Genomic DNA, 25,980 nt, shown 5'->3' with positions numbered 1-25,980 from the left:
TTAATATTAAAATTAAATTAAATAGTCTCTAAGGTGCCATGAGTACTCCTTTTCTTTTTGCTAATACAGACTAATGTGGCTGCTACTCTGATAGCAGCTCCTTTGCTATTGGATACAGGGTGGGGGTGGGAATTAGCCTGTCCTTTCTGTTTGGGGGAGGGAGAAAAAGTGTAACGCACACGCGCACACAAAACTTACAGTAAAGTAATATACATGTAGTTGATGAGTAATGTCTGGGATTTGTAATAGAGGATGTTTCCTCCAATCTGAAAACTCTCCATAAATGGAACTACTTGGAGTGAAGTTAAAATTTTCTTCACAAGTTTTCAGTGGTGGAAACAATTGTCAGACATGCTGCCTATAGCAAAAATATCCCTATGAACGTATCAGGTGTCCTTTATATCAGTGATGTCATTTATATACTGTGCATTGTATCAGACAGACACCATAGGCAGATGGTGAGAGGAGCTGGGGCTGCCAGTTACAGAAGAATCTGCTCATGGTGTGGTGAAGTCTCTCTTCCTCTAGATCATGCCTGATCCTGGAGAGCAGAAACTCTTATTCCATCTCTGAGGATTTCACAAAAAACATCAGCTAAATAAAGTCCAGTCTTACAGATCTGTGTCCTCCCTGCAAAAGGAGACCTTGGTGTGGGAATGGAAAGGAAGTTCTTTGGTATGGAGCCCTTGCGGTTTAGCCATGAAATGGGCCCCCAACAGGAATTACCCCGCATGCTCATGTATTGTGGCAATGAGTGTCTCTTGACCCAGTTTGAGATAACGTATCACTCAGCATTTTAGCCATTCTGTCTCTAACTGAAGGTAGCTCTAGTTTTCCCAACACAGCACGTGCCCAACATCCCAAACCCGGTTTGTTTTTGCTATTCTTGGACTGGAGTCTGGATTAGAAACCTGTGATCAATGAGCTGTGGGCAGCACCTAACAGACTAGGCCTGTGATTTAATTTCACCCTGGCCCAGGAACAGCCAGCTACTGACTGAATGTAGTCACTTTCCTCACTGCAGTTCTGTATGAATTATTCATAATCACCTGATCCAGAACAGGCTCGAAATTGTTCTTTGGCACAAAATGCATTTTCCATTTGTGCAGTAGTGGTGCGGAGCCCCTATTAAGGCGTGAAAAGCTCCTGTTTCAACTATTTACAGCTATATTGTGAAGTGTAGCCTTTGAAGAAACCTGTGGGTGAAGTCTGCATTTCAATTTACTTAAAAGCGGAAGAAATCTTGTTGCTTTCCCTTAAGTGCTACTAAAGCGACAGTTGTTGTTTTTCCCATAAGATTTCTTTGCTTAATCCAGTATAATCTATTGTGACCCAAGACCCCCTTAATGCCAACTGGCAAGGGAGTTACAGGAATACACTGATTCTGGTGTGTGTTCTAGTTCACCAAAGAATGTCATGTGAGGTCTTAAATGACAGCCGGAGTCACATTGATCATTAATATAGTTGAGAAATGTATATACAGATACTCGGGATATATATACTGAAAATATGTTTTAAAGTCTGTATCAAGGCTGAGGTGAAAAACAGGTCTTCCTTGGGACAGGAGGTAAGAAATGTATCTCTCCTGGGATGTAAATTAAGCATTGTAAACCAATGCAATGGATGCCCATTGATGTACAATGTGAGATGTTAGTGAAGAGATGTGAAGTCAACAGGGAAGCAGCACATATGAAAAGAAGGCCATGGGTGGTTATCCTCTTTGAGTACAGACAATGAACTTGGGAGGGTGGGTATATGTCAAAAGCAAAGAAGACACCTCATCCTGCACTTAAAAAGGAGATGGGCAGTGCGCTGCCATTCATGAAAACAGGATAGCTTTGGTTGAAAACGCTGCTAAAGAGTTTGGGTGAGATAAATTCCTTTTGACAGTAAGGGTAACCTGGAAGTTTTGTCTCTAGAAAGCGTGTTACAATTTTGTTTTATGTGTAACTGTTTGTTTCCAATATTTTTGTTCACTGTCTCCTGAATCTCTAGGCTTTGATGATAAACTTGTTTTTGTTTTCACATAAATATATCTCAGTGCAGTGGTTTTACGCTAAGTGCTGTCTTGAGCTGAATCTTAAACTGGTGTATATACTGTTCCTTTGGAAACAGGAAGCCTGGTAGTTCTGTGAGTAGCCAATGTCGGGATGAATATCACAGGGGAATGCTTCAAAGGGACTGAGTCTAGGATACATTTATTGTTAATCTGCAAGGCAAAGGAAGGGCTAGCATTGCCCAGAAGAGTGTGCTTGAGGGGCTGACTGACTGGTGGTGTTTGAGCTGATACCAACCTAAGCACAAGCAAGACTCCTCCTCACTGGTGGCAGGGAGTGACAAGGGGACTGACCTGTCCTGGGAACCCCAAGAACCATCACATCAATCTTGCAAAGTGTCTGCTTTGCAAGTCAGTACAGAGGCACTGCATTTTTCCTTAGCAAACTCAAGTAATAAAAGAATGTGTATAATTACTTTCTGTTGACCCACGTAGATGCAGATTTCTTGGTAGTCATTGGTTAAACTGTGTATGCGCAACATGGGGAAGTAGAACTGGGTATCTTCTGCTTCAGAAACACAGGCCTCTACACCTGAAGTTGTACAGGAAGATTTCTATTAGCACTTGGCTTGCCCAAAAAGGGGAGCTGTTTAGTCTAACAAAAACCAAACAAAAACAATTAAAGTTATAGGACCTGATTACCAAAATACTCTCCAGAACCATTCTATAGCCTTTAGATTTAGTTAAGTAACTGGACAGATTCAACATGGTTTCCTACAGTAGTTTCTCTTTCTGCTCTTTTAAATTCTGCAATTTCAGTGATTTAATTTACAGACATACTGAGTCATCCCAATATAGTAGAAAAAGGCTAGTGTAAAGCCCCTCCTGGTGGAATCATGGCAACCGTTGCTCTCAAGATGAGGGGGCAAGCTACTTGTGCTGGTGAAGGTTCTGTAGAGTAGTATGAGGGTGCAGTTCAATTCATTACCATTCTTTTGAAATCACTTCACAGCTATGTACATGTCCAATCCTGATTTTTTTCCATGGAGAGGGGATTGACTTTAATTCTCTCATCTTTCTTCTTCCACAGATGGTTTTTTGGGAAGATTCCCCGAGCAAAAGCTGAGGAGATGTTAGGCAAACAGAGACACGATGGTGCCTTTCTCATCAGGGAGAGTGAGAGTGCTCCTGGGGACTTCTCTCTCTCAGTCAAGTGAGTAATGCTCTGTAGCATCCAGTGTGCTAATTAGGACACCCCTTGTGGGATAAAAGTACAAATGAGTATTCCTATTTTTCACCTCTGACACTGTTTCCCACATGTGTAGTAGCAGTTCTTCTCTTCCAGTGACATGCACCCATGCTGTCTTTTGTAACAATAAATATGGGTGCTCTATCCTACTGAGAGTTACATTGCTGAGATTATGGTAACAAGATATTGTCCTGTTTTGTGTGAAACGATATACTGGTTCAGTGGTGAGAGCAGGGGAATGGGACGACATGACTCAGTGGATTCTGAGGAATGATGATATACTGTTTTTCCCTCTTTCTGCTCTTCTTCTTTACTATTCTGAGGCTCTAATTCTTTCCACCTTCTGCTCTTGTTATCTGGCACCTTTCAAATGTGCAGTTTTTCATAACTCTGTGGGAGGCACATATTTTGGGAATGTCCTTGTTCTCCAGCATAGAGATGTGGAGTTGTAAAATTGAGCATGCTTCCCATCTCTTGTCAGTAGATTCCATGTTGGCACAGACCTAACTATTTCATTTTGGAGATGTAGCTGTGTTGCAAGGAGCTATGTCATAAAATAAAGGAAGGATAACCACCTTTCTGTATACAGTGCTATAAAATCCCTCCTGGCCAGAGGCAAAACCCTTTCACCTGTAAAGGGTTAAGAAGCTACAGTAACCTTCGTGGCACCTGACCCAAAATGACCAATGAGGGGACAAGATACTTTCAAATCTGGAGGGTGGAGGGAACAAATGGTTCTTTCTGTCTGAGTGATGCTTTTGCTGGGGACAGATCAGGAATGCAAGCCTTACAACTCCTGTAAAGTTAGTAAGTAATCTAGCTAGAAAATGCGTTAGATTTTCTTTTGTTTAATGGCTTGTAAAATAAGCTGTGCTGGAGGGAATGTATATTCCTGTTTTTGTGTCTTTTTGTAACTTAAGTTTTTGCCTAGAGGGATTCTCTATGTTTTGAATCTGTTTACCCAGGTATTTACCATCCTGATTTTACAGAGGTGATCCTTTTACCTTTTCTTTAATTAAAATTCTTCTTTTAAGAACCTGATTGATTTTTCATGGTTCTTAAGATCCAAGGGTTTGGGTCTGTGTTCACCTGTACCGATTGGTGAGGATTCTTATCAAGCCTTCCCCAGCAAAGGGGGTGTAGGGCTTGCGGGGGGGGGGGATATTTTTGGGGAAGACATCTCCAAGTGGTCGCTCTCCCTGTTCTTTGTTTAAAACGCTTGGTGGTGGCAGCATACTGTTCAAGGACAAGGCAAAGTTTGTACCTTGGGAAGGTTTTTAACCTAAGCTGGTAAGAATAACTTAGGGGGTCTTTCATGCATCTGTACCCTAGAGTTCAGAGTGGGGAAGGAATCTTGACAAGCTATTATTTAATATTTTTATTACAGTAGCATCTAGAGATGCTTATTTAAATAGCTTTAACAGTAGCTTCTGTGTCAGTATCAGTCTCTCATATTCCCTCACAAGCTGGGAGATCCCCAAGCGGCTGCCATGAAATAGAATGGAAATGTTACAAGCTTTAACAGTATGGGTCATGTATTTAAATGAACAAACTCTTGTCCTTTAGCAGTTGATGCCCTTCTTCCCCTCCACTTCCAGGCAAAGGGCATGCAACTGGAAGAGCTGAGCAAGATATCCTTTGGAACCTAAGCATCATATTTTGATTATCCAGCTGAGGTTGCTACAGAATACCGAGTTTTCCATGCCCATCAAGCACAGTACCTCAGGAGTGTTTCCAGCCTTTTCCTTCTGTGATTACATTCTGGACCTCATGTGAGGCAGCATAGAGTTTTGCCATCATGCTGGCTTGTTTTAGCAGTGCATTTATATTGTGCCTTTGGCACAATAATCAGATAAGCTGGGGTACACAAAAGGCGATATGAATTACCAGAAACAAGATGTAAATGGAACCTTCATTCCAGGAAGCATATTTCTTTACAACACTAACAAATGTATTCGAAATGCTGGGAGACCACGGTCATCTCTGTCTGCCTAGTAGCTCAGTGATAGCTCACCTACTGATATATTTCTCAGTTTGGGGATTTTTTTGCTGATTAGCTCTTTTAAAGGTTTACTAAAACCTTATCTGCAGGATCTGAAATGGAAAGAAACTGACTGAGAAAGGGAGACTTGAAGCATTTAGCCATGAAATACTTGCTGCAGATTTGACATTTGCTCATAGCAACGGTAGACTGTACATCTCCAGATATTGAAAGACTAAACACCAAATGAGAACTGCTGCCTGCATTTGTCATTTCTTAGAGCTATAAAGGGAAAAATGGTATAATTCTGTCTACGTATACTCTCTATTGGTAGCCTGTTTGGATCTCCTCTTCCTTCAGAAGAAAATTATTGGAAGCAAGAGACAGGTTTTTATTAAATATCAAAACTTCTGTCTATTCGCATACCAAAAGATGTAGTTAAAGTTGAGTTAAAGATACTGCTGTGTAAGTCTATAGAAGTATTTTGGGTTTTGTTTTTTCTTGTAGCGCTAACAGGCTTTGTGTGGGGAGATTTTAATTGAGCACTTGTTCTGAAGTTAGACTTCAAAATCCCAAACTCAACCACCCAGAAGGGATGGGAAACAGAAAAAGGTGCTGTTGTGCAGCAGCAACCTTAACTCCCCCTTAACAAAGTATTTTATAAGTACGTTTCTTTTGTTTTTAAACCCATGAGAACCTCCAGCCAGCCTGATTCATTCACATCTCTGTCAACAGAATGGGTTTACTCTCTCAAGGCTGGGATATCAAGCCTTAGTAGACAATGTTAGACATTCTTTGAGTCTTGGGGAGTTCAACTCAGGTGCTTCAGAAACAGCCAGCACCAGAAAAAGCCTGCATGCATGGCAGTTCTCAAGTCATCTCTTTACTTTGACAAAATGCCTAATCACTACTAATAAAAAAGCAAGTTGCACCATGCACAACATGGACCTATGGCCTCTACAACTCAAACATCCCACGTGATCTCCCCAGGAGTACAGGTGATTATGGTGTACATATGTATGATGCACATAAATATATAATGTGCATGCACATGGAATGCCATCATTGGTAGGGAGCTGTATCTTGGGAACCTCTTGACCACATTTGCACCATAGATCTTGATGGACTTTAGAGAGCTTTGAAAATTTGGCTTTAAAGCAAAACCCTGTTGCAACCTTAAGTATGGAGTATCTAATCACTCTATAGTATTCCTTTAACAGGTCCTGTCTTCTGTAGCTTCTTTTTTTGACCTTTTCTGTCAGCACATAAAATGGTAACACCTTCTACAGTCTTAGCTGTGCTGATAAAAAGAGACCATTATCAGCTATTTATCTGGAATCATTTGAAAGAACCAGTTTTTCATTCCTGTCCCTAGAAGTAAAACCTAAATCTTCTGCTGACTTCATGTTCAGCTCTTTCACGCCTGCCTGTAATATGCATAGGGGATGTTCTGGAAAGGTGGCACTTTATTTCTATAAATATGGGTTCAATCTTGGCTCATATTGTGAGTGGAATGTTTCTGGTTCCAAGATGACATTCTTCCAGCCCCATACATTTGTCTTTGTTGAGGTGGGAGAGCAGCCATTGCTTTAGGTCAGGACTGAGTGCCTTGGCATAGCTATATGGAAGGAGTCTGCATTCCACCTGCCTGCCATTCTATTTGCCTCTCCAGCCAGTATTTTCATTCCCTCTTTCATGAAAGCTATCGTCACAAGCTTTTTTTTATAGTATTTATACTTTTAAAACACACCCCAGACACTGATCATCTCTATGATCCCTTCTTCCCTGTGCAAGCTCTGAGGAAATGCAAAAGCTCCTTTCCACCAATCCTTAGCTTGCACAGATGACAGTGGGTTAATGTCATTTGAGACCTAGGTTCACAGCCATTAAGAAGGGAGACATTTTTATGCTAGTTATGCTTGGAATTGTTTTCCTGGATTTAATCAGTTTCCATTCATGTCATTCTAGGAAGAGAGACTCAGTATGACTGATACATGCAGTCTGTCTTCTCTCCCTCTCCCACATCCCAGGTTTGGAAATGATGTGCAGCACTTCAAGGTGCTCCGAGATGGGGCTGGCAAGTATTTCCTTTGGGTGGTGAAGTTCAATTCACTGAACGAGCTGGTAGATTATCACAGATCCACTTCTGTCTCCAGGAACCAGCAGATATTCCTTCGGGACATTGAGCAGGTGCCACAGGTAAGATGGTGGGGGAGAGGAGCATTGCCACTATAACCAAAATGAGAGCTTTCTGTCAATAGCCCAGGGTCTGAAGGATTGCTTGAATTTTCAGTAGGAAGATGTGGGGAGAGAGAAGTTAACCTTTTAACTTTCCCTCTCTGATGTAGAATTGTCTGCTTGTACAATTCTGAGTCCTGGATTCTGCAGACTAATTGTACTGAAAAATAAATGCAGCCCTTCTGCCTTCTTTTGGATGGGCTTTGTACCACTATGAAAAAGTTGTAAATCCCCTTTTGTTCTGGCAAAGGATGTCCCTATGACTTTTTGATCATTCAGGTCACATCTTTAAGAATAATTTTGGATTATGCCTATCCTTCAATACATAAAGCACCATAGTGAGGCCGTGTGTTTGTTCCCACCAGTAGAAATGGTCGTAATCATATGTTATATTCCCTTCCACCTGCTGCTTTCATGGAATTTTGATTTCTGTTTGAATTAGTTTTTAGCCAGCAGTGCCCTCAGCAGTACACTGCATACCCTCAATATCTTAATGCACATTCCTCTTCAGAAGCACACTGTAGAGAATAGTTAAGGATATTGGTGTATGGAACTTATCTCCTCTAGGTTGCTGGTTTGAATCTAGTACAAACTGGTAGTGACTAAAAGTTATGGTCTAATGGAAGTTGTTGGTTTTAGTTCAGCTCCCAGGCACACCAAAATACCATCACAGTTGGCAATTGGTGTCTGTTGGGCTCTGCAAGAAGACCATCTCACCATTAGATGTGGCCCCTCCAGTCCAGGCTTGAGACATGCTGGAAAGGCTGAGTGGGGGAAGCTTAAGGTATGTCTAAACTAGAGTGTGAAGGCATAAATTCCAGTTTGAGGCGATATACCCACAATAGCTTTGATTACCTATCGTGCTAAAAATGGAAAATGAAGCTGCAATGGCACAAGCAGCAGGAGGGTTTTGCTGTCCCAAGTATGATCCTGTCTGAGTCCAGAGGTATGGACTTGGGGCAGTTAGCCCCTCTCATGGCTCGTCCTACCATGGGTACACATCTATTTTTAGCATGCTAGCACAATCGGAGCTAGTGTGGGTCTATGTCTCCTCAAGCTGACATTTACACCTTCCAGCTCTAGTGCAGACATACTTTATGCTGCTCTGTCCATGCTGTACCTAGTCTATAGATAAACAGGACATCAGGGCTGTTGGACCAGTATTAAATTAACAATATCAAAAGAGAGAGACCTGAAAAATACAGAAAAAATTAAAATAAAAGTACTTCCTAGCACCATAAACTCATTTTTAAAATGAAGCTTTCGTTTTCATGAACACAGTATGCAGATTTGCAGAAAACATATTGGATAAAGTCTGTCCAGAAACCTTCACTCAACATGAATGAATGGTGGTTAGAAAACTTGAAATGGAAGCATTTAAAATTTCAGTGTGATCCAACGGTCATTGTTTAGGGGGAAAATTAAGTGTCACGGTTTAGGGTTGGTTAAGAATACTCACTGAATGTTGTGATCTGTGTGGGAAGCAAACTGAGGAAGAATAAGAGTAATGAAGCTGTTGGGGTGCAGAAAGGAAATGGAGAAGAGGGACAAGGATGCAGAGGTGAAGGGAATATCTAGTGGAGACCCAGTAGCATATACAGTATGAGCCTCTGATACAACATGGTCACAAAGGGATGTCTTACAGTGAAAATGCCCAAGAGACTCCACCTTGTAGAGTTTTATTGTAACTTATTTATTTAATTTTGACCATTTTCAAAGGCCTTGTGTATTCTAAACTTATCCTTTGAGCATCTTGTCACAGTTGATGAAAGAGGCAATTTGCAGAGAAATGAAACAGCCCAAATATTTACTAGTGGCATCTGAACTCTGTTGCAGAGGTAGAATGCAGCCTGTGAAACAGGGACAGTGGGAGATTTGTATGCTGTGAATGACTCTCGCTCTTGGTTTTTTCCCCATGCAGCAACCCACATACGTTCAGGCCCTTTTCGATTTCGACCCCCAGGAGGAAGGTGAACTCGGCTTCCGCCGTGGAGACTTTATCCAGGTCCTCGACAATTCTGATCCCAACTGGTGGAAAGGAGCCTGTCACGGACAGACGGGCATGTTTCCACGCAACTATGTGACCCCCGTGAACCGGAACATCTAGAGATAAATATTAGAGATTATTTAAAGAAACCAGAGAAACAGTAAATACACATACAGAGTCTAACTACAGCCAGTGATCTAAAATCACAAGATGGTAAAACCTGAATCACTTCTTACCACAAAGTGATCTTCCTTCTCTCAGTATGGAACTTTGGGGGTGGGAGTTCAACTTACATGCCAAAATTTACCTTTAAATTAAAAAAATTAACAGATTTCCTCAGCTGCTCCTGGGTTGTCCCTTTCATTCACTCTTCCTTTTTCCCCCTCCTCTGTCCATCAGTGCATGAAGGTTTAATGCTATATAAAGTCCTAGCCATGCTGATAAAGGAAAAGGGAGAAACTCTGCTGGTATTTTCTCTCTGTGCAAACAGTCTTCATTTGACATGGAGGGACTTGAGAGAAGAACCAAATCCACTGTCCTGCCTTTAAAAAAACAAAACTGCTTTTTGCCTTCAGCATTCAGCTCTGTTTGGTTGGGAAAAAATGGTGTTTTCTTTATTTTTCATTCTCCTTAGCCACTCTCCCCTCTGAGGCTCAGCAGCTTCAGAGCAGAGTGGAGGAGACCAGCTTTTTTTCACAAGTCAGAGCGGCTCTGAGAAATTCCAAACTACAATCAAAGTCTGTTCTCTTTTATTTTGGTGACAGCTTTTTTTCTTAAAGGTGTACGGTTGAGCACAGTCTGTAATTTTTTTCCATAGTGCCTTTTCCCTTATTTCCTTTTTTATTATTTTTAAGTTAAAAGGACAGTCCAGAGGTTTTTTTCTGCATACGTGTAAATATTTTTTTGAGGGTGAGAAGGGGTAGTTTTATCCATGAATATAAAAAGACATCTCCAAAAAAGATGGAGCTTTAATATTTGTATTACCGTCTGACTTTCTTTATTCCAAGGAAAAATACAAGGCATATACAGTGTTGTAAGTGGCAGCACAGGCTGCTCAGAGGTGGGGAGCTGCAGCCAGGAGCCTCAGGAAAAAGGGGAGAGAAGGATTGCCTCATTAGGACTGTTTATAGAATCATAAAAATGTAGGATTGGAAAGGACCTCAATAGATCATCTAGTCCAGTCCCCTGCACTGAGCCAGGACTAAGTATTATGGGAAATGGGCAAACATATTTGGGGGTGAAGGTGGGTGATATTCTATCAAAGTACCATGATGGGAGAGAATAGTGCTGAGGTGTCTGACGAAATGTACGTTCCTCTTGACAGGAAGCTTTATATTACAGGGAAACCTCAAGAAATAGTACTTAAGTACACTTTTTAAGGTATTAGTGAATGTCCATACATACGCATGTAATCAAGAGCCTGGCTTCCTTTAGGCTGGGGTAGGGAATATTTGCAATCATGTCTTGTTCTTGAAAAGAGGGGGTGGCATCACTGTTCTCCACTTTGTCCCTACCTCCTCCTCCTCATGCCAGTGTTACACAATTTAAGAAGTTGATTCTTACTTTTCACTCCCAGTTCACAGCAGGCTGTGTGGTGACTGCATTCCCCCTTCCCTCACCACAGTGGCATTCGTTAATACCATTAGCTCCTCTGCCAGAGCAGTTTGACGTTGATGTGGACAAAAAGGAGATAAATCAAACTGCAGAGCTTTGTGCCAATCTTCAGTTATATTGTTTCCTCTTGGCAGCCCTGTGGCTGAACCCTTCACCCCAACGATGAACCCCAAAACTGCAACAGAGATCTCCTGCCCAAGTGGAGATGTTCCTGTGTTGGCGGGTGCCTTTTTTGTACTAAGTGTTACAAATGTTTTATTCCTGAGATGGACTCTGCCTTACACTTCATTTCTCCAGCAGATGAAAGAGAGAGCTACCCTGTAGAGTATTACTTTCTCTCCCTGTCCTTGCTAGCTGTCATTCACTTTGTCGTCTTTCTAAAATGATTGGAAAAGGAATCTATGGCATTCTACACCTGGACCATTTGATTGTTTCCTTATTTTGAAATTGGTGTATATCATACAGCCTTGCAGACATATGTCTTGTGTGTACATATATTAAAAAAAAATCAGTGTTTAAATAAAAAGGCCTATGTACTTAATCCTTTAACTCTGCAGCAGCATTTGGTAGATAGTAATTAACTGTGAATAATAAATATACAATGAATTCTTCACTTTAGCATCTGTCTGTTATTTCCATTAACTGAGCAAAACATCAGCCAGTCAAACTAATTTATAACATGTAATTCAGTGGGAAGGAGGAGATAGCTTAGTCCTTCATCCTACCAAGATAGATAAATTGAGAATTGCATAGGTTAGCATGCATGGCCTTCTGAGTTCAGATAAAAATCCTGTCGGCTGCTTGCAGACATTAAAGATCCTTTGTCCATTATCTGAACAGTAGGTGGAGCCTAGATGTTTTTGTTCCTTGCTCAAAACTTTTTATTGATCTCTACAAATGGGCATGAATTGCTGACACATATTAAGGAACCAGTTGTGGAAGATGCTTTGGTGTATCCGATCTGACTTCTGATTGATAGTCTGAGTAGTTTATTGCTGCTCTTTTACTGAAGGACGGGGGGGGAGGAGGAGGAAGGGGGTTTACTGGAATCTGACTTGTGAGAACAGTAACTGTATTTCCAACTGACAAATGAGTGTGTTATTTTTTTTCCTGCTCGATTTCCACCTCAGCCTAGCTGCCTTTATGGATTACACCCAATTATGAGAGTTGGTTCCAAAAGCACTTTCAAATGGGACCAGAATGGCTTGCCTGGATCATGCTAATAAGCTGTATGAATGCAGTGGTGGAAATGGGGTCCTTGAAAACCTGTCTACATAAATATCAACCCTGTGCTCTGTGTAGGTTATGTTCACAAACTCCATAGCGGGATTTAAAGCACAACAATTGAAAGGCTGAGATATAAGCTCCTTTGAATTGTCAAAGAAAATTCTTGTTTGGTTAGGAATTCTTTCACCACATCTGTTCTGGAGCCTGCTGTCTTTGGCAATATCTAAATTATCCAGTGAGAATTTTTCATTGTTTTTCCTGAGTTGTGCCAATTATGTTAGTCAGTATCCCAACCAACCTTGTAATGATTTGCCTTGTGACTTTGAGTTGGACATCATTTATAATGTTGAACTGGGACACCTTCACATTCTCAGTGGTCTTTATCTTCTGTTGAAAGTTTAGAAAAATTCCTTATGGCTTGTAAAGGAAGCAAAACATATATTTATTGCCATTTTGTATGGTTGTGTAATATTAATGATGGTGCTTGGTTCTTGGTTTTGGTCAAAACCCCTTCTGAGTAAATCATGTATCTGGTTAAGGTTGTCTCTCCCACATGCACATACAACGACCACCATGTGTGCACACATACACCCCCTTCCCCTGACAATGCAAATGTCAAAATTAGGATTAAAGGTCTCCTTCCTCTTCTCCCCCCACCCCGCTGGAAAAAATAAAAAAGCTGCTTAAAAATCTCTACATACCTGACTGTTATCCTACCTGATACTAGCAAAGCAAAAGTGATATGGCCAAAATTTCAAATCCTGGCAGTCAGCTTATATATAAAAGGCCTTTAAGTATCCATTGAATATCTACTGCCACCACAGCAACTGCTTCGGCTGCTGATGCTATATGTAAGGATTGTTTGAACTGGAGTTGTAGGCACAGAACAAAGTAATGTGATGAGGCATACAATAAAATGCAGCTGATGCCTGTTATATTTAGCAATATATTTTACACTTTTTGACTCCTTTAAGAAATGATCAGCTTCCACATAAAACTACGATGATCCTAATTCTGCATTTTAAAAAAAAAAAACAGAAAACCTAGCACTTACCTTGAGACTCAGAAAGTCTGATTTCAGTATTTCACTTTATTTTAACACAAGTAAAAAAAACCATATGAGCTGGCCATGTTAGAAGGTGAGTGAATGATGTGACTGAATATTTGCTGCCAAAGCAGCATGACTAATCAATGGCTTGCCACTGTGAGTAGTACATAATGTTACAGGTGCAGTTCTTAGCTCCTCCCTCTCTTGTGGTAGTATGTACAAAGCCTGGGTATCACTACGTTCAGAATGAAGAGCCAGAAACTTTTCTTTTACTACCAGCTCTGCCATGGCCTCCTAAATAGCCCTTTGAGAGTCATTTTAATCTGCTTCCATTTCTCCAGCTGTGAAATAGGAATAACCCATCTTCAAGGGTTGAAGACTATTTAAAGTACAATCTGCACAGCGCATGCATTTGCTTTATCACGCTTGCTATTAATTTAGAAAACTAAAACCATGGAAAACCAGCTGGGTAGAAGGAGTTAAGGGGTGGGCGAGGGAATCCTGTCTTTTAATGAAATGGTGTTGCTCTGTCAGGTGCAGGTGGGCCAGTGCTGTATTCTATGCTCTGCTTGGTTTGAGTGGCTCTCCTGGACTGATTAGTGTTGGGTAATAAAATCCCATTGGGAGAAAAGGTAAAAAGAAAGTAATCTTAGGGCTAGACTGATATGCTTCTGTGCTCTAACATCCACATAATAATCTGGGCTCTGTCTACACAGCTGGTCTGTGCCTTTGATAATGGCTTACTATGTCTTGCCTGTCTGCATGGTGGCTAGCGGGCAGTAGGTGTGCTGAATTAAAAGAAAAAACTCCTTGTGAATCTTTGGTTTGAACACAAACCCAACACAAAACAAATGTATTTCCCCCATCCTTCTACAGGCCATCTACCTGGGACTTCCCTCAGCTGAGCGATTTGATCCTCTATAGCAAATGCCTGGCCCCTTCTGAGCTAGGTGTGATAATTGCCTCTGGGGGCCCAAGCACATGTTCTGAAAAGGGGGATCTGCCTGAGACTAGGATTGGCTGGCTCCAGGTTCTCAAAGGGGCAGATGCCCCTGTTATACTGTCCCTCTTTTTTTTCTTCTCTGTTGCAAAGACCAAAATGAATGTGGGACCTTTTTCCTCCTATCACCCCAACTGCTTTCCTATGACAGCTTGGTTGGAGGGGATGGAGAGGCTGGGAGAAGGGAGTTCAGTTCCACCCTATCGCCCCTGGTGCCTGGAATGTTAGGAAACGTGTCCAGCTAGAGCCTGAGTTTGGGGAAGGAATTAAGGGGAACAGTGGCCCAGTGCCACGTTATAACTGTGTAAAGGTTTTGCTCTGGGGTGGGGTGTGCAAAAGCTCCCTCTCCCTAGCAGTGGTTCGTGGGTGCTGGTGCCTTGTCTGTAACGCTGCTGCCATCAGCCAGGGAGCAGGAGACGGTGGCACTGGGAGCCTGCTGGCTGCTGCTGCTGCAATGCAATCGGGCCTTTGGACCAGTGTAAGGGACTGGGGGAGGATGGGAGCAGAGGGGGTTGAAAACCAGGCGCCTCCTGTGTGTTCTCACTGCCTGCGGCCTAAGGCTGCCTAGGTCCCACCCACCACGGGCTCCTGGGCAGTGAAGGGCGCAGTGGCCAACACCTCCGCACCCTATAAGCCCAGCAAGTAGGGGAGTTCCCTAGCCCTGCACGCATGCGCGCCCCGCCCCCCCCGCATCACGCTACGAGGTCTGGCGTGACTACATCTCCCACCAGGCCTGGCGCCTGCGATGATCCTGAGCATGCGCAGTGTGTTTTGTCCTCCCGGATCAGGGCCGGGCACTGGCTGGATTGTCAAGCAGCCGAGGAGAGGCTCTGGGCAGCGACGTGAGGAGGCGACAGCGTCCGGGAGCCGGCCTGGGCAGCACCGGGGTGAGCGTCGTCGTGGTGAATGGCTCCTCGGGAGGGCGCTGTGGGGCAGAGGCTTGAGGGGGAATTTCTGAGGTGCGGTGACCCCGGGTAGCTTCGACCTCAGCGCGTCCCCGTCCACACCAGCGACCGGTCCCCTCGGCGCGTCCCCGCGTCCGGCCACCGGCCGTTGGGCTCGCGGCGCGTCCCCAGCCTGACCAGCGACCGGCGCCTCTGCCCCCAGCCTGTCCCGGTCCAACCCGCGAAGTGTCCCTTCTGCAAGTCCCGACCAGTAACCATCACTTCTGCCCCCCATCCACCTGAGCCCCACACCAGCAACCATCCCCTCCAGTAGGGCTGGTGTCAGCATGTCTGTTCCAAAAGTTATATCCTCCCAAGCCAAGGTGTGTTTATTGTTGCCTTTGTTAGGCTGGATGAAGACCTTTTATTTTGCTTTATTATTGACCCTGTTTAAATAGTCCGTGTGTTCTGGTGGCGGGAGCAGTTTTAGGAGTCGGGGGTTCCTTTTTGGGATCAAAAATATTCACAGGCCTGAGGCTAGCTTGTTGTGTGACAGAGACTTCTTTGCTCCTCTGCGAGAGGTCAGAAGTAGACCTCTCACTGAAAACTCCTCATGCTCTTCTATCTTTGGACTGTAGCACTCCTGGAGGTTGATGCAAGTGGAGGCTGCCTGTGGACCAGGTAGTGATGGTCGGCTATGACCCCAAATCTGAAGTGAAGTCCATCTCCGCTGTGGAGGTGGCTGTGGCAGGATCTGCATCTGGGTTTGTCACTCGGGCTCTAATCAGCCCTGTGGATGTCATCAAGATTCGCTTTCAGGTACCTTTCCCAACAGCCCCCCGTGACACACCTGGAAGAGGAACATGCAGAGAATAAAAAGAAGCAATGCTTTTTCTTTTAACCTTTTATAGTATTTAAATAAATCATTGCCAGTGTCACAAATACACCCAAAAGCTATTATTACATAGCTGATTAAACCTCTGTGTGTGAGTTAAATACAGATTATACAAGGTAGACAGATCTATTTCTCTTTGGGGGCTGTTTCTGCTTTCTGTTAACAAATTAATGTATTTTTCTGCTCTGTCTTATTTTCTTGTACATAGCTCTTATGTTTTTCTTGCTTTTCCTTTTTTCCCCCTCCCTATCTACCTGTCCTAATTTAGTTTTATTAACATTTTTGCTGAATATCACAGCTCTTTAGCATTGCACATACCTCTTCTTCTGCCCCCAACTCTTAAGGACGAGCAGCAGTGGTATCTGAGCCAGTTGTAGCTGCCATGAGGGCACACAAGGAGAGGGGTCTGAGTTAATGTAGGACACTGAGCGTTTCAAAGATCAGTTCAGGTCCTTGAAGCAGATCACAGAGTAAAGTAATTTCTTTGTTCTTTTTCAGCTTCAGATTGAACAACTCTCCCCCAGAAACCCACTGGCTAAATATTATGGCATCTTGCAAACGGCGCACCGGATCTGCCATGAGGAAGGGCCAACAGCATTCTGGAAGGGGCATGTGCCCGCTCAGCTTCTCTCAGTCAGCTATGGAGCTGTCCAGGTAAGGTGTCAGGAAATCATCCAGGGCTAGCTTTGTTCTGAAATTTTTAGTTCCTATAGTGGCTTTGTCAGCAGCCTCATCCTGTCATAGCTGCCCATCACTTACCCAGCTGTCTGTAGGGCTAGACCATTCATAGGGTACTTTGTATGCCAAAGTAAAGACTCTGGCAGTGTGATTAGGTGATGGTAGAGCAGTGGACCAAGAGGACAGATGTGGGTTCTAGTCTCAGATGACATACTTATATGCTATGAGTCCTTGGGTGTGTCACTTATCTTTCTGGTTCACTTACTGGCTTTGTTCATTGAGGATGACAGTGTTGATGATACTGATTCATAGGTTGTTGTGAAGCTTAATTCATGAATGTTTCTAAAACCTATTGAGACCATCTATTGAAAGGTGATGTATAAGAGCCAAATGTGTATTATTTAATTAATAAATTGTGGAGAGGAGAGAGAGTTAAAATGGGATCGTCCTAGGAGGCCTTTTTGTTTTAAATCCCAGACTGTATTCTCCTAAAGGGAGAACTGAAGATTCTGAATGCCAAGAGTATTCCCTAATTTGATGGCTGCATCCTTGGAGGTTGCAAATGATGGATTTATTTATTTTTGTTAGAATGTGTTGGAACTAGGAGGGTTGTGGGTGATAAGAGTTTTCTCTGTGACGTATGTTTCTGTTTCTCTTTTAAGTTTGTGACCTTTGAGTGCCTGACGGAATTGGTGCACAATGCCACATCATACAACACCCGCAACTGCATCGTGCACTTTGTGTGTGGCGGCCTGGCTGCTTGCACTGCCACCATGACAGTTCAGCCTCTTGACACACTACGCACCCGCTTTGCTGCTCAGGGCGAGCCTAAGGTATGAGTTAGGAGAGAAGACCTTTAGCTTTGTTATATTTGTTGCCAGTAGTCATGTTTCATTCAAATTAGTGTGGAGAAAACATCACAACTTCCAGCAGGTGATCTGGGAAGGCTGGAGCCCTTAATCGGTGGTATTGTCATTACTGCAAAGTTATCCTTTGGTCCATTGACACATGTTTTGTCCTGGCAGAGAGAAGGAGGAACTTTTCTTTTTGGCAGGGCTGATTTGGCTCTCATTTTGGTACTCAGCTGCACGAGGGATTTATTCCTCGGCCTTTCCTGAGGGGACATGTCTCAAACAAAGAATCAAAGAAATGTAGGGCTGGAAAGGACCTTGAGAGGTTATCTAGTCAAGCCCTCTGAACTGAGGCAGGACCAAGTATACCTTGACAATCCCTACCAGCTATTTGCCTAACCTGTTGTTAAAAACCTCCAGTGATGGGGATTCCACAACATCCCTTTAGGAGCCTATTTCAGTGCTTAATTATCCATATAGTTAGAAAGTCTTTCCTAATATCTAATCTAAATCTCCCTTAGTGTAGACTAAGCCCATTACTTCTTGTTCTACCTTCAGTCCACATGGAGAACAATCTATCACCATCTTCTTTACAACAACACTTAAGATATTTGACGACTGTTACCAGGTTCCCCGTCGGTCTTCTTTTCTTAAGACTAAACATCTTCAGGGTTTTTTTAACCTTTCCTCATAGGTCAGGTTTCTAAATCTTACATCATTTTTATAGTGCCCCTCCAGACTCTCTCCAGTTTGTCCACATCTTTCTTAAAGTGTGGTGCCCAGAACTGGACGCAGTGTCCAGTTGAAGCCTCACCGGTGCCAAGTACAGTGGAATAATTACTTTCCTTGTCTTACGTACAACACTGTTGTTAATACACCCTCAAAATGATGATATCCTTTTTCACCACTGCGTCACATTGTTGGCTCATAAATATGCAAAGTGTACAAAGAGTCATGTGCAGGTTCTTACAGGTATGAAGATTTTAAAGCAGTCCTCTAGTAATCCAGTTTTATGTCCTTGTTTATACAAGGATCTGTCTCCCCCCAACCAAGTTCTGTCTCCCCTCTGTTCTTACTGGAGACACTTAATTTTGAATCAGAGCCATTTTCTCATTGTGTTTCTGCTTGACTTGTAATGGAATCGCAATCCATTCCCATGTAGTCAGGGCTTCACTGCAGGAGTAATGGTGAAACTAGGCTGTGAGGAAGAAATCACACCTCTGATACAAATATAAGTGCTGGTGAGCTAAAGCCATTGGGAAAATTACCAAAAATATGAGAAGTTAGATTTTTTAGTACGATAAGTCTTTGAGTATTGGTGTTTTCTAGCTACAGTCAAAGAAGACTGGACAAGAAATGTTCTCAGCTTGTTGAGTAAAGAGTTGTGACTGGCATATTTGACATCACTCTTGTAAATTAAGAATCTTTGAAGGACACGCTATCTGTGAGTTCAGCTGTGTTTTGCTCAGTTACCCAGAGCTTTCCATCTGCCCCATAATAGCTGTCCTAATCTGCCAGTCTCCCCTTACTGTCACTTTCTGAAGCTATTCAGATTAGGGTGTTCTCAGTCATGGGGACCCATCTCTGGGGCTTGCTTCCCACCAGAGCCAAAGTTCAGGCAACTTCAGGATACAGTGTCCAGACATGCCTTTCAGTGTCCAGCAGAACTGAGGGTTTGTTGGTTCAGTTAGTCTCATGTGGCAGAGATCTATGTTTATTCTGTCAGTCTGTTTTAATTATTATCAGGATTTCAAAGACTCAGCAGTGAGCGTTCATGTGATGATACGTGAAATGGTTTTGTTAATCTGTTTGTGCTAAAAATCAACCTGTTATATGTTGGGAGATGGGAATCCCCATGATCTGTATCAGGAATGTAACCGATTTCTGAATAGCTGATTGTAAGTGTATCTAACAGGAGAACTTTACTGTTTCTGTTTCTTGTTGTTTAGGTTTATCGAAATCTTCGTCATGCTGTGGTGACCATGTACCAAACAGAAGGGCCTCTGACCTTCTACAGGGGTTTGACCCCCACTATCATCGCTGTCTTTCCATATGCTGGTCTCCAGTTTTCCTTTTACAATCTCCTGCAACAATTGTATAAATGGGTGATGCCATCGGAAGGAAGGAATGCAGGTGGGTGCTTGGGACTGTGAAATACTCAGTCATGGAGGAAGAAGAAGGGTGGTCCAGTGGCTAGGGCACTAGTCTAGAACTAGGACCTGAGTTCAATTTCTTCTCCTGTCACAGACTTACTGTGTGACCCTGGGCCAGTCACTTAATTTCTCTATGCCTAAATACGTTACCTGTAAAATACCTAAATACCCTATGATGAGGTGTTGTGAAGATAAATACATTAAAGACTGTGAGGCACTCAGATATTGTGGTAATGAGGCCCATAGAAGTACTATCGACAGGAAGATGAACTCTCCAGTCCAGTATATTATTTCTCAATTTGAGTCACGCGGCTTGTGCAGTGGAAAGACCTTGCTGAGACAGCCTTTATTTCTTTCAATTTCAGTAATATTGTGGGGATAGGACTGTCAGTGAGTACAGGATCTCTGAACAAGTGTGTGTTCTAAAGTTGCTTCCCCTCTTCGGCTTGTACAAGAGGATTCATCTGGTGCAGGTTAAATCTCCCAAGTTGTTCTAATATCAATCTCCTGCTCTTTGGCTATTCTGAGTTTTTAAGAGAATTTCATGAAAAGTGGCACCTTGACAGCCCTGGAGATGGGACCTCCATCCACCAGAGCACATACGTCATGGGTAGGATCACTGCAAGTTTCTGCTCCATCAGAGTGTTCTCAAATAAAGAGATTACCTCCTATGCGTGAGAGCAGCTCATCCTCAATGTTTATTCAGTCTTAGACAGCAGGTTGTGATGGTAGTTTTGTGTTGTGGACACCTGCCAATTAGGACCTGAACTAAGACTACCAAACTCCTTTCCCATTGGCCTCTGTACAACCACCAGATGTTACCAATTTATGATCTCTACCAACCTGTTCTGATTTGAACCCTCAACTGGAAGTACAAGGTTCCATACCCTATTACCAATCTCCAGTACTTTTTTTCCCTAGCAATGTGAAAGCTTGCCTGGTTATTGATGATAAACCCTTCTGTTATGGTTTCTTTTGTGTATTGCCATTTGACAAAGCTGCAGAATAAATCAGTCTTTAAATTAAGACTGGATATCTTTCTAAAAGATATGCTGTCACTCAAAGGAGTTGTGGACTTGATGCAAAAATTCTTGGGTGAGGTTCATGGCCTGTTTTATGCAGAAGGTGAGACCAGATGATCATAATGGTCCTTCCTGGCCTTACAGTCTATGAATAAATGGGTCTGATTTACTTTCCATGATGCTTTTGTAAATCAGAACTCCATTCTAATCCTCCATTTCCTCCGTACAATCTTCTTTCCACTTCTCTGCTTTTCAGGTAATGTTAAAAACCTCGTGTGTGGCAGCTGTGCCGGAGTTATCAGCAAAACCCTTACTTACCCTTTTGACCTATTTAAAAAGCGGTTGCAGGTGGGAGGCTTTGAGCAGGCCCGGGCAGCCTTTGGGCAGGTGAGAGATGTTTTGATCAACTGGTTTTCATATGTTTATTTCTTGGTCTACATTTCAACGTTACCCAGAAAACTCATTACCCAGATAACATCTGATTTTGAACAGGGTTCTGTTTATTTCCTCTCCGAGCCTACCAAAGCATTGTTGGTTGACTTGTTCACAATATACTATACATGAGAGAATCCTCTTATTAGACAGTCATTTGGGGTGGAACAGTCATCCCAGATAAGCAGCTATCCTGATTAGGAGATTATTTTTCCTTCTAGAAACAAAAATTTCTGAAAAGACCTGAAATTAAATAAAATACTGTAATGAGTAAAAATAACCATGATTTTTTTAAAAAATCACCTGTCTTCGTAATTTTGTAATTTCTGTGTTAAACTGGTGTTGAAGTTCTGAACTCTGATATTTTATCACCCAGTTAAACTCCTTAAACAAATGCAGAATTTTTGCTAGTACTGTTCTAAATAATCAGCAATTACTGCTGTTTGCTAGTGGAATAAATTGCCTTTCAGGAAGATGACCCAACTGAGCCGTGTATACTATATCTGTATGTATAGATCTAGGCTGGGAGACTCAAAGGTGCCTAGGGGATTGACAGTAGTCATGGCCATGTAATAAATTGCATTTATCTTGTACTATTGACTGAGCGTCAGATTTTTAAAGGTATTTAGGTGCTTAACTCACATTGATATCAATAGGAATTAGGTGCCTAAATACCTTTTAAAAATCTGGCCCTAACTCACTTGCATTGTGCTCTTGGAGAGGGGTTGAATGAAAGTGTGGAGGAGTTTGGATTTATTTTATTTTTCTAGGCACTCAGAAGTCATGGTGGGTACCTAAAGAGACTTGTATAAATCGAAACAAATTAAATACTTCTAGCATTCCTTACCACCTTGAAATAGACACCCATTTTAAAATTGTATTAGAGAAATATTTCCTTTCTCCCCCAAATATGAAAATGTACCTTCCAGTTTCTATTGGCCTGACATCAAATTGGGTAGTACCCAATCTTTGAACCAATGACAGATATATAGTCCTGAGAGGAAAGGATGTAAATACTAGGGAGGGAGAGGAGTTATTTAAGTTAAGCACCAACGTTGACACAAGAACAAATGGATATAAACTGACTATCAATGAGTTTAGGCTTGAAATTAGATGAGGGTTTCTCACCATCGGAGGAGTGAAGTTCTGAACAGCCTTCCTAGGGCAGCAGTGGGGGCAAAAAACCTTACTGGCCTCAAGACTGAGCTTGAGACATTTATGGTGGGGATGGTATGATGAGATGGTACAATGGCATGTAGCTGATCTGCGACTGCTTGTAGAAAATATCCCTAATCGCTGGTGATGGGACCCTATATACGGAGGGCTCTGAGTTACTATAGAGGATTCTTTCCCAGGTGTCTGGCTGTTGGGTCTTGCTAAAATGCTCAGGGTACAACTAATTGCCATATTTGGGGTTGGGAAGGAATTTTCCTCCAGGTCAGGTTGATTGAGACCGTGGGGGTGGGGGTTGCCTTCCTGTGCAGCATGGGGCAGGGATCATTTGCAGGTTTAAACTAGTGTAAATGATTTATTCTCTGCACCTTGAAGTCTTTAAATCATGTTTTGAGGACATGAGTAACTCAGCCAGAGGTTATTAGTCTATTAAGGAGTGGGTGGGTAAAGTTCTATGGCTTGCAACGTTCAGGAGGTCAGTCGACTGGATGATCATGATGGTCCCTTCTGGCCTAAAAGTGTCTGAGTCTATATGGAAAATAATACCAGCACATTCTGAAACAGTTGTTCTGCAAACTCTGTAGCATGAACAGTGCATGAGGTGTGGTATAAAGGATTTCCTGTCATTCAGTTGGCGTGTAAGCTGTTGCTGATAATGGTAAATGTAATTTGTGGCTGTGGTGCCTGCATCTACAAATCAGTGTACACTCAGACTGATTCTTTAACGCTGCCAATTAGTCATAGTGAATATCCCTAGAATCTCCATTACACGTTATCGAGAGTACATTTTTGAAACAGCCCTTGGCTTTCTTTCAAGTCCTCTGAGTCCCTTTCCTGGATGTGTGGAATATGTTACAGAGCTTTCTGAGAGAATTCTGCCCAGATGAGCTGAGCTTGTGCTATTGCTCTCTTTACTGTCTCAACTCTTCTCCCCCCAGGTGCGGACGTACAAGGGTTTAATGGACTGTGCTGGGCAAATTGTGCGAGAGGAGGGGCCTGTTGGATTGTTTAAGGGTCTCTCCCCCAGCTTGCTGAAGGCTGCTCTCTCTACTGGCTTCACCTTCTTCTGGTATGAGTTCTTCTGCAACCTGCTGTATGCCCTGAAGGACACTGGCAGCACTAAGGGGTAGGAGGGCTGAAGAGGCAGGACTCATCAGCTGCAGTTTATTCTGTGGAGGAGTAAGACTAGTGGCCTCATTGTCACATGGAGTGGGGTGGGGAATGGCTCCTCCCTGCCAGGGCTCTGAAAACACGTGTCCACTAGCTTTGGAGGAAAGATCTGTTTGCAACAAAACCAAAGGAACAGGTGACTGCGGCTTCTGTTGAGGACACTGAGCCCTGGGGTACACTGAGCATCTTCCATCATATCTCCTATAGTATCAGCATTCATTTCGGGAGAAGGGGTTTTATAAAAACCTAATGCTACTACCCGTCTGGCAACATGCTCTGAAGTGGCATCTGATCAAATATATGAAATCCTTCAAGCACAGGGACCCATCTGACTTTGCTAGTGCCACTCGACTAGTGTCTAATGATGCCACATCTTTAAAGATTCAGCCCTCTGCTTAGGGCCTGTCTATTGGCTGCATATTCTCATCTCCCTGCTGTACAGGTAACCCCTTCCTTATTCTGCATAGACACCTGTCTTCTCTTTGCCATTGACATTTACCAGCTCCACATCCTGAGCCACTTTAAACATAGTGTCATCTAGCAATGTTTATGCCAACCCTGATTTGCTTTCTCACTACAAGTGGCAAGCTTACTTTTGTTTTACAAGTGTCCCTTATTTTGCCTGTGAGTTCTGCTGTGGGCCTCTTAGGGTTCTACTTTGCTAGTGTAATGCTCTTACAAACAGGTCTGTAGGTCTAATGCTGTTTGCTGCCAGGAAGGTCTCTCAATGCACAAAACCTATTCTTGCTTTGCACTGACATGTTGGGGCTCTGCTTTGCTATTAGATTGTCATGATTAAACAGATGCTATAAAGATTTTTTTTTTTAACCTACCTTAAAATAATAAAGATAGTCCTGTGGAAACTAGTGACTCTTTTGTCATCAGAGAGCCAAGGAATTGCTGAGCACCTGGTGCACTTGGGAGATTAATTCTTTGAATCTGTTGCTGAGGCTTGAGAGAGACCTGAGAATTGCCAGATAGACTGAAAGAAATGACATAGTTGCTCTGTGCAGGGCATTGGAGCTGATCTTCCTCCCTGGAAATGTTTCCAAACCTTTTCTATTGTGGGTTAAATGATCTAAACCTGTCACAGTCCCTTGTCGGGACTGAAGGGCAAAGAAGCTTGAGGAGTTTGGAGTTGTTTATGTATAGATTTGTTTTTGTTTTTAATTTTTCTGAAGCAGCCTGGTGAGCCTCTATTTGCACTAGGAGGGAATGAATGAGCAGAGAGTCTCCACACTGATCATGGTTTGTTGCACACTGGGCTGTTGATGATACATGTGATGGGTCTATATAATATGATCATTTAGCTGGTGGGGAAGGGATTTAGTGGCCTCTGTAATAGAATGAAAAGACAAACCATGATAGACAGTCATTTCATCTCCCATCCTTGATGTCTGTGTCTTTAAAGTATTTCTAATGTGCCAATCACTAGTCTCTAAACATGAGTCACATCATAAGGAGGGGAAGTGGCTAAAAACAAGAGCATTGATTCCCCTTACGTAAAGGAGAGAGATACTGGTTTAATACAAAGAATTAGCAAGATGGGTCTTATTTTGCTCCTGTTGAGTTTTGCAGGATCAGTACGTCGGGGTTGTATTTCCTAGAATCAGATAAATTAAGTGATGGAAAAGATTCATTAGGTCACCTTGTTCCTCCCACTTGCAAGTGCAGGGTTGTTATTTTTGACTGTATACCTGACTTCAGTCCAGTTTCCAGTGACTCAAATCAATAGGGCTTGCACCACTTCCCTCGTGAGACTGTGCCCCAGTCTAACTGGTGGCGATTGTTGGAATTTTCTTCTAATGTAATCCTATCAGTGAGGATTTGCTTTGCCTGAAATTCACCCCACAAGCTGCTCAGCAATTGCATTTGTTTTTATCCTAGTACCTTTTATCATCTGGGTAAAGCAAAGCACTTTACTAAGCAAAGTACAGCATACTAATATTGCAGTAGCTGTAATGGAATCCACAACAGTTGCTGCCTAGCCTTGGCCAGTAGATCCTCTATGTGCAAATACTGCAATGAACACTTTCCAGTAGCATGTGTATTATTTCCAATAGCACTGATTACCTGAACTCATGTACAGTAACATTCATCTCTCAGGATGTTTACACAGAGCCGTATTAGGTGCTTCAGTGAGGAAAAACAAATGTTCTAGGATTGGTTACTGAAGTGAGTCATTTTCCCTTTTGATTTTAAGCCTCCATTGTTAATGCAGAGCCTTAATCCTCTGCAGCATTTCTAGCGAACATCTGAATGGACCTTTTGCAAATGCAGTAGATTTAAGGCTTCTGACCAGCTGTGTTTTTTCCACAATATATGTTTAACGTGTGCCTGTCTCTAAAGAGAGGAAAGAAAACATTAAATATTTATTATGTT

The 25,980-nt window shown here is 42.6% G+C and overlaps 2 protein-coding genes across 3 annotated transcripts in view; both read left to right on the top strand.

The window, feature by feature from the left end:
• GRB2 (growth factor receptor bound protein 2) overlaps nucleotides 1–11,676 on the top strand; it is a 70,854-nt gene extending 59,178 nt beyond the window's left edge. For both annotated transcript variants that reach the window (XM_077833088.1, XM_077833089.1), the window contains exons 4-6: nucleotides 3,087–3,209; nucleotides 7,257–7,425; nucleotides 9,386–11,676. In XM_077833088.1, coding sequence (XP_077689214.1) covers nucleotides 3,087–3,209; nucleotides 7,257–7,425; nucleotides 9,386–9,571 — 478 coding nt within the window. In that variant the 3' untranslated portion in view covers nucleotides 9,572–11,676. The remainder of the gene's footprint in view (nucleotides 1–3,086; nucleotides 3,210–7,256; nucleotides 7,426–9,385) is intronic.
• A 3,414-nt stretch (nucleotides 11,677–15,090) lies between these two features.
• Nucleotides 15,091–25,980, top strand: SLC25A19 (solute carrier family 25 member 19). The gene is made up of 7 exons (XM_077833924.1): nucleotides 15,091–15,227; nucleotides 15,863–16,043; nucleotides 16,618–16,773; nucleotides 17,460–17,630; nucleotides 19,598–19,781; nucleotides 21,080–21,210; nucleotides 23,367–25,980. The coding sequence occupies exons 2-7, from the start codon at nucleotides 15,912–15,914 to the stop codon at nucleotides 23,556–23,558; spliced, it is 966 nt and encodes a 321-aa protein (XP_077690050.1). The 5' UTR covers nucleotides 15,091–15,227; nucleotides 15,863–15,911; the 3' UTR covers nucleotides 23,559–25,980.

The sequence above is a fragment of the Eretmochelys imbricata genome, chromosome 14 (genome assembly GCF_965152235.1).
Source record: "Eretmochelys imbricata isolate rEreImb1 chromosome 14, rEreImb1.hap1, whole genome shotgun sequence".
In the NCBI taxonomy this organism is placed as follows: Eukaryota; Metazoa; Chordata; order Testudines; family Cheloniidae; genus Eretmochelys; species Eretmochelys imbricata.
The sequence above is the reverse complement of the archived record's forward strand: the minus strand, read 5'-3'. Positions and strand labels throughout refer to the sequence as shown.